Raw genomic sequence first — 9012 nt, forward strand, 5'->3', positions numbered from 1 at the left:
GGGTTCAGAGGAGGCCAGTTGTATGGTTGAGGGCCTGTAGGCAAGGCCCTACGAGGAGAGACTGAGGGACCTAAATCTCTTCAGCCTCTGCAAGAGAAGGCTGAGAGGTGATCTTGTGGCTGCCTATAAATTCATCAGGGGAGGGCAGTAGGGAATAGGAGATGCACTATTTACTAATGCAGCCCCTGGAGTAACTATGAACAATGGCCACAAATTGACAGAGAGCAGATTTATGTTGGACATCAGAAAGACCTTCTTCAAGGTAAGGGTTGGCAGAATCTGGAATGGGCTTCCAAGGGAGGTGGTGCTCTCCCTACCTTGCGGGTCTTCAAGAGGAGGCTGGACAAGCACCTAGCTGGGGTCGTCTGACCCCAGTGCTCTTTCCTGCCCAGGGCAGGACTTGATGACCTACTGAGGTTCCTTCCAACCCTAACATCTATGAATCTATGAATGACACCACCCCCTGTGCTCTTGCAGGCTTGCAGACCCAGAGCCCAGCTACCCCTCGGCCCCTTCCTGTTTGGCCTTCCAGTCATTTTTTTTAATGCTGTTTAGAGCCTGCTGAGGCTGCCAACGAGCTGAATCCAGCCTTTTGTGAGGGAAAAGCCTGGGAATCCAAGTGACTCGGAGGAACTCTTAGTTGCATAACTGTAGCAGTAGGACTTCCAAAGGGCGAATGACTGCTCTGCTGAAGGGCACTCCAAATAGAAGAGGCATCTCAGAGCACAGCTGCTCCTGAAGCCAAGGGAGGCAGGAAAGTTGTCCCCCACACTCTTATGTACTGATAGCTCATGGCTTTGTCCTGAGAAGCACCTTGGCCTGGAGTGGAACTGTTACACCACAAGGCATCCTATGTAGGATGTGTCGTTACTTTAACTCTCTGCTAAATCTTAACCCTGACATGGGAATGTGGCTGTGTCTAGCCCTTTATTGGGCGGTTCAACTGAGAAAAGCTCTATATTCTATATACTTGCAGAGCTGTGCAAGAGTTAGGGTGCAGTTTACCCACATTTGCTAGACTGCATTAAAGACAGATGAAGGCTCTGGGGATGGCACATTCATTTTGTGCTTGTCCCTGATTGGAAGGATGATTAATGGCCAGCTCAGAGGAGAAAGACAGCTTTGGGGCTGTCAGTAGCCTGGCAGTCCAGAGATCTGAGCTTAGTACTAGCTCCGCTACAGGCTTACAGCTGTGTTTGGAATGAAAGTGCACAACGGTTCTTGTTCTTTCCTAACAGGATTTTCCCTTTGAGTAATAAAATACTGGTCCATCCCTATAAAAGTCTTTCTCCTAGACTGCCAAAGTACTCACTAAGTACCTAGTAGGAAGAGTGTGGTCATAGCCTGCTGGGAAGACCAGCGGCTCTCTCAGGAGGAGGAAGATTTCCTCTGTGCATGTGGAGAGGGAGCACTGCTTTTGGAGCCTCATTCTTCTAATCCATTCCTTTTTCTTTTTTCTTTCCAGTTTGTTGCTCAGCCAAACTGCCAGCAGTTGCTAGCTACGCTGTGGTATGACGGCTTTCCAGGATGGAGGCGGAAACACTGGGCAGTGAAACTCTTGACCTGCATCACCATTGGACTGCTATTTCCAGTGCTATCTGTGGTGTATTTGATTGCACCTAAGAGTAGGCTGGGACTGTTCATTAAAAAGCCATTTATAAAGTTTATCTGCCACACCGGTTCTTACTTAACCTTCCTCTTCATGCTCCTGCTGGCATCACAGCACATCGTCAGGACAGATCTCCATGTGCAGGGACCACCGCCCACCATCGTTGAGTGGATGATCCTACCCTGGGTTCTAGGTAAATGGGAGGAAATACAAATGTGCCTCGGCCTCCTTGGTCAAACTCATGCCAATGACACCTACACGTAGATTAATTGCTAATCTCAATGTCATCAGTATGTAAACAGGTTTGGCAGCCAAATTCAGAAACTTCATTAACAGCTCATGTCCCCCAGGAGCGACCTATCTGATTGGACTAGGCCTATTTTGTTATTTTTATTGCATCAATAAGCTAAGCTGTCCCTTTTGACACAACCCTGAGTATGCTGCAGTAACTCAGGGCTGGATTTGAGAATCACTGTCCTGCTTAGTTTTGCTAAGAAGATAAACAGTGGATTTAGATAGGATGGTTTGGACAAAGGTGATCCTGCCTCAGGCAGGGGGTTGGACTAGATGGCCTTGGAGGTCCGTTCCAGTCCCACTTCTCTCTGATTCTGTAATTTCTTCTTTGCTACCCAGTTGCTGACAGTGAGGAAGGGGCATAGTGGGTTGTGCCTGCAACAAACTGCGACGTATACAATGTGGGTTCAGCTGTGCTGACTGGTGCATGGGTAGGAGCAGAACCAAGAGTCTGCTTTCTCCCTGCCCATTCTCCACCCATCTGTGCCCAAGGGTAGTACACAGGTATAATGCCCACGTAAACCTGCACACCCAGACTCAACTTCTGAGTAGTCTGCAAAGTGGCACAGAGGGAGAAGTTGTACTTCTTCTGCCCTATGCCATAGTGCTGCCATACAGTCTGCAGCACCATTTAGCTCTCTCCAAGCCCTCCAGGAGAGGGGGAGAGATCCAATTACTAAAATGCCAAACCAGAAGCTGCCTACTCCAACTTGATTTGGGCAATCATAATTGTGGAGGAAAAACAAGCGTCAGTGTCTCAGGTTCCATGCTTCATAAAAGTAAGGATGAAGTGGGAGGATGGGATGGGAACAGATTTAAAGAGCCATCGTATGTGTAAGAGCAAAGCAGCACATCTTGATCCATTTTGATGAGTTAGACACAATTCCCCTTTCACATGGAGCTGCCTTGAGCTCAGATGCAAAGTGTGGCAAACAAAACCTCGTGGACTTGCATAGAAAACAGAAACTTTTCCTCTCATTAGGTGCGTGTCTGCCTTCTTGTATCAGATCTTGCTCTTGCAATAGAACAACCAAAGCCGCAGCATCCCGGACTGGTGGCTCACTTACAAGATCCTTTAACAAACTTCTGCCCTTGGTGATGAAAACTGGGTCTCAGACTGAGAAGCCTACCTGCTGAGGATGCGAGGTGGGCACACCCCATGGCTAGCCCTTGCATTCCTATAAGAAATGCTTTCCCCAATTGAGAGGCTTGTAAGGTCAATCGCTTGTGAGGCAGTTGTCCTTCCATGCTTCCCCGAAATGCTGATGATGTGGCTGCATGACATCACTAAGCTATTTAGGATGTGATTTCACACAACAACTTGCGTATGCTGCTTTTTACCGTATTGTCATTTAACCGGAACAGGCCAGGGGCCCACCATGAGGTTTGGTCCATAAAAAAAAAAATCTTTATAAACCTTGTGGGCTGGGGAGAAGGGGTGTGGGATGCCCAGGTTCAAGGCACTGTTCTACCAGGGTCAGAGCAGGGCTTTTCACCCTCGTTCATGCCCCGTTCGCTAGAGCTAGAACTGGAACCTGACTCAGCAGCACCCCAGGCCAGTAAGTCTACCTGCCCATCTATGAAATCTCTCTTTGAAAACCTTCTACCTAAAACTTGTGAACATGGCCAGGCCCTGCAGAACTTTTCGGTTGTGATGAAAGAGCTCGTATCAACCAAATTTCACTCAGCAGACAATTTTCCAACCTGGTCTGCCACTAACTGCTCTGTGCCTGACTTCCTCAGGCATAAATACAATAAAGCTTTTGTAGCTCACAGGAGTGCTGTGAAAGGAAATTAATTCAGATCAGATTCAGCCTCTGTCTCTGGCTCCTTTGGCTGTACTGATCAAATTTGCCTTAACATGGAGGCTGGGAGTTGTCCGGACACAGTGGGAGTCCTTGGCGGGGGGGTTTCCAAGTGGCCTCGGACCAGCTGGAGGATTGGTGAATGATTTTTGCACTGCCAGCCTCCTTTAGAGGAATAAACCTTCTGTATCTATAATCGCGCTCTGCCGGCATGTTGTTTCACTCCAGAAATTCTTCCTAGTCCCCAAATCTGCAACTGTGTAGGAAAACTCCTGGAAGAGGAAGGTGAATAACCAGATAATAGCAAGTATCTATTCAAAAGCCCTTTCTCAAGCTTACATACTCAAATAGGCATTTTTTCCCTAAGACCAGAACCAGTTAGATAATGCCAAACCCATCCAAATACTGACAAAAATTTGGTAGCTAATTTTTCAATATTGTGACAAAAATGTTGGTTTTATGTGTACACACCTGATAAGGACCTTTTCTACCAAAATCAAAATGTGAATGAAAAGATGTGAGAGGGGAGGCATTACTCAAAACATTCATAAACTATTTGCCATTGGGACCAGCTCTTTCCTAGATGTGGGAGACCTTAGGCAGAAGGCAAGGGTAGGGTTGCATCTTGTAGACAAACTTGTTTAAAGAGTCGCGAGCTTTCGTAGGCCACAGCCAACTTCATCAGACGCTATGAAAGGAGACATTGTTCTTAAGCATGCCCTGCCCCAGCTATCTTCATCCCTACCCCAGCTCTCACATAACTTCTAAAAGGGGCCTCAAGCCTGATTATCTGTAGTCTGCAAACAATAGCCATGTGCAATTGTGTGTATGCCTATATTCAGACCCCAGAGTAAGCAGCCAGCCTATTGCTTCTTCGTAATGTTTTTCCACTGAAAACTTCATGTTTAAATTCTTTGGTGTTATATGGATATTTCAGGGGGAAAAAAAAGATCTTCAAACAAGCTGATGATGCATTTTGTCAGGATGAATGTATGATTTGGGTGTTCTGTCACAATTCTATCCTCTTCTTTTTCAGGTTTTATTGTGTCAGGTGAACAGAGATATTGTGGGTTTATTTGGTAAACAGAGGAATTAAAACAGTATTTCCTCTGATCTATGGCATATATGTATGCAGTCTCTTCCACGATAAAAATGGGAGAGAGAGAGAAAGAGAGAAAGAACAGGCACGTACAGCACAGACAGCATTGCAGTAACTATAGTAACAATGCTAACAATGATTACTCACTATAAATACAACATATGGGTTCTTTAGAAAAAGCCATTCCATTGATTTTTTTTTGTGCATGCAAAGATTTGAAAGCAGCAGCAATAAAATTACCTTATTGGTTATGGCATGGTGCTGACCTGACCGCTGACCTATCAGTTATAAGTTAATGAGCTGAGACTGATATCTTTGTGTCTAAAGAAGTTATCTTTTGTGTTACCTGTTCTTCATGTTGAACTTCTAGGGCCTACAAACTAGACTCAATTGTTAACCCGCTTTGGAAAACCACACCATAACTCTGTTGTCATGGGTTTCTTATGCATCAAGAAGCTAAGAAACCCATGACAACAGAATTATAGTGTTGTTTTCCAAAGTGGGTTTTATACACACACACACACATGCACGCACCTCTCTCTCTCTCTTTTCCCTAGGGTTCAAGTTCAATGATAAAGTTAAGTACAATGTTCTAAATGCAACAATACAAAAATATCTGGGGACTAGCAAGTAAAATCTTCCCAAGGACTAAGTCTGCCTACACATGAGCGGAGGTGTGGGGGCAAGGAGGGCATTTTAATTACAGCAGTTCCCAGACAGCCACTCTAAACCAGTTCACTGTCACATGTGTTAAGCCCCCCCTCCCACATTTCAAAATGGGTGCAGGGCCACTTTAATTAAAGCTCATTCAATGAAGTTTAGTTAAAGAGCTCCCACAGCCACTTTGAAGTGCAGGGGGTGGAGGGAGGCTTAATACACATGATGGTGTGGCAACCCTGCAGCGTTGTAACTGGAACCTGGAGCAGACTTGATTAACTGAGTCTGCTCCAACGCATTCCAGTTAGAACCCAAATGAGCACATCTATAGGCAGCCTAAGTGATTAGGAGACAACATCCCATTTTCAAAAGTTACTTAAGCACAAAGGAACCTAAGTCTCACTGACTAACCATGGGACATTGATGCCTAAGCAACTCAGTGACTTTCACAAATAAAGTATAAGCCCCTAAGTCACTCAGGAATTTCTGAAAATGCCATCTGCAGTGGCTTAAAGGCTTGGAAATGGGATTTGAAGTCTTTCTTCACTACTATAAGCAAATTTAACCCACTTTAAACTGAGAACCTATTGAGAGTAATTATCAGCTGAAGGCTGTATGCTGGCATTTATTAAATGAGTCAATAGTATCAGTCCCATTCCTATTGAATAACTGTCCACATGAAAAAAGCCAGCACTGCTGTTGGCATGAAATGGAACTTGTGGAGCAAGAGGCGTTAGATAGAGGGCTAGGTTGTGATACCATTATTCAAGCTGACTGGTAGTTTGCTTCACAAATCATCACAATGGGCGTATTGATGGAGCAAGATGCTGGTTAATGAGAGTACAGAGAACAAACTGTCCTCTGTCCTTACTGGATGTGATATTTCCAGAGCAGACCTAAGGCTCAGTAAGAGATGGAAGCTTGTGTTAGTGTTACATGCACTGAGGATAAATGCAAGGAAAACTGTCTTCAAGGCTGCCAAACTGATACCTTTAAAGAGCCCTGAATTCCCCCTAGATCCTAAAGTGATACAGTCAGATAAATAGATTCACACAAATAATGCATTTAAATATGTAAAAAATTCATCTGGGACAACCCACCAAGTTTCTAAAGGGGAACTTTGATTTTAAGATAGTTAAAATTAATAGGCAGGTAAGGTTCTTTGAGTAGATGTGATATCTTTTATTAGACCAACTGAGTAGTTGGTCTGAAGTTCTTAGCAAGCTTTTGCGTGCAATCACCCTTCTTCAGGCATAGGGAGTTTCTGCTGTGAACAGAGAGACTCCCTATGCCTGAAAAAGGGTGACTGTGCATAAAAACATGCTAAGAACTTTTTTACAACTACTCAGTTGGCCTATGTCCTTAGACCAACATGGTTACAACCAAAAACCCAGCAGCATGTTAAAATTAATATGTAGTTCATGCAATGTCCTTATGCTCCGTACCTGAAGCACTCAACAGGAGTGCTTATGTCTGCATCATTTCTCTTCTGACTGCATTTTCTAGTATGTAAAATACATTATTACATTTTGTAGAAGTGGAAAAGGATGAGGCATTTTTTCCAAGCTGTTAATTTATAATTGCCTCTCATTACATTGGATCTTCTCTGCCTTACTGGCCCAGTAATGTTCCTTCATGCAAATCAATCTCTCTTTCTTTCTACAGGTTTTATTTGGGGAGAAATCAAGGAGATGTGGGACGGTGGATTCAACGAGTACATACATGACTGGTGGAATCTGATGGATTTTGCAATGAACTCACTCTACCTTGCAACTATCTCCCTTAAAATTGTTGCCTATGTCAAGGTACAGTAACGTGGAACGTGTATGTGAAACCTCCCATGCACAAGAAATTACCTGTGAACGCTAAAAATTCCAGACGAAAGAGAACAGATACCCACATTGCAAGTGGTAGCAGGTAGCATCCTGATTTTCAATCTCTGTAAAAAAGCCAGTGATTGAACTGGCTGGGAGAAGGAGCCTCTTTTTCATTGCTAGGGATTCTTCTGCCAATTAGGGTTAAGGGACACTAGGTGGGTGTTGTGTGGGACGTGCTAAGCCCACGCTCACAATCTATTTTTCTTTAGGTAAAGAGTCAATCAAAAGTTTCCAGACTATCATTGGACAAAATGTAACGGTGCTAAAATCCAATTAAAATCCAAAGTTTAAGATGAAGAAAAATTACAGGGTAAGGAGATCAAAAAATGAGAATTTTAGATTGTAAATGAGGAAAATGAGAAACCGGACAATTGGAGCTTTGAAACTATCCTGTTGCTTCCCTGGCATGGTGCCCCATTAAGTGGGACAGTGCATATCAGACTTCATCCTGAAAAGCACTTTCCCCATTTCTGGACACCTGATGTTCTAAGTTAATGTACACTCAGGTGCAAAGCCAAAGGATTGCTTGAAGTACTCAATCTCCTACACATATGCACATGCACACAAAGACACGTACAATATTCAAAAGGCATTCTTGCAAGCCCACTACACAATCACTTCTCCTAATTTCAGTGGGAGTTGTGTGCTTGGAAATCTTCTAGGATCAGGCTCCCAGTTTTTTTCCTACTCTGTCTCTTGTCCACAGAGTCTCTGGGGTTGGATTCTCCTCTCATTTTGGCATGAATCAGGAGTAACTTCATTTTGGTAGGTGATTTAAATCAAATGTAAAATCAGAACTTCCTGACCTAGAGCCCTGCTTAAACAATGAGACTGTCCTTCCCCATTTCTTCCTTAGGATTCTGCTTCTGCAGACCATACACACGAAACTATAGTCCAACTTTAGCTGCCAATGTTTCAGCAAAGTGCCTGAACCTAACTCTCGAAAATGATTGGATCCTCATCTGGATCTATACTTTGTGGCCCAAAATGACAGAACAGATTCCCTGAATCCCTATCTATCCTCTCCCTTTCTCTACCAATTTCTGCTTTTTAATCTGGCTCCATAATATGATTAGTTGACCACATTTTGAGCCACCCATGTCCATAACACTTGACAGAGATATAGGAACAATGATTTTCAGTACATTTCTCTCTGGGCTCAAAAATATTATTTATTCCACTGGTATTTATGTGATTGCCTGAGTGAGTATAAGTTACTTGTGTGTCTTAAGTGTCTCCAGGATCTATTAGAGTCTTTGGAGCACAGATTGTCTGTGCCAGTCCCAAGCACAATGCAGGTAATAGATGACAGGGAGTACTTTAAAAGTTAAGGAGTACCTGTGCTATTTGTCTTTCTCATAATGTCCACTTACAAAGTCATAAAAAAATAATGTAAAATAAAATAAGGACTCCTTTTCCAACTGAAGCATGAAATGAAGCATAAGGGTCTGCCTTTCCACATGGAATTGCATGTGTCCTTTCTTTGTGCTGAATATAATTTTCCCTCCCTTCTGCTTAACAGTGCATTTAACCCTTTGCTGCTCTGTGGCACCAAACTGTCAGAAAGAATAATAAAGCAATGTGACCTAGCAGAACTGTGCCTCTGAATGGACTGGGCTCTTGCTGTCTACACCTAACAAATATCCATATTCTAAAATATATATATATATA

The 9012-nt window shown here is 43.6% G+C and overlaps 1 protein-coding gene across 1 annotated transcript in view; it reads left to right on the top strand.

Annotated features, from left to right (window-relative positions):
* Nucleotides 1-9012, top strand: part of TRPC5 (transient receptor potential cation channel subfamily C member 5) — a 156293-nt gene that overhangs the window by 81951 nt on the left and 65330 nt on the right. Inside the window, exons 3-4 of the mRNA XM_019521044.1 lie at nt 1466-1802; nt 7130-7269. Of these exons, the coding sequence (XP_019376589.1) occupies nt 1466-1802; nt 7130-7269 (477 nt within the window). The remainder of the gene's footprint in view (nt 1-1465; nt 1803-7129; nt 7270-9012) is intronic.

The sequence above is a fragment of the Gavialis gangeticus genome, unplaced genomic scaffold, assembly GCF_001723915.1.
Source record: "Gavialis gangeticus isolate Ggan-Ray unplaced genomic scaffold, GavGan_comp1, whole genome shotgun sequence".
Classification (NCBI taxonomy): domain Eukaryota; kingdom Metazoa; phylum Chordata; order Crocodylia; family Gavialidae; genus Gavialis; species Gavialis gangeticus.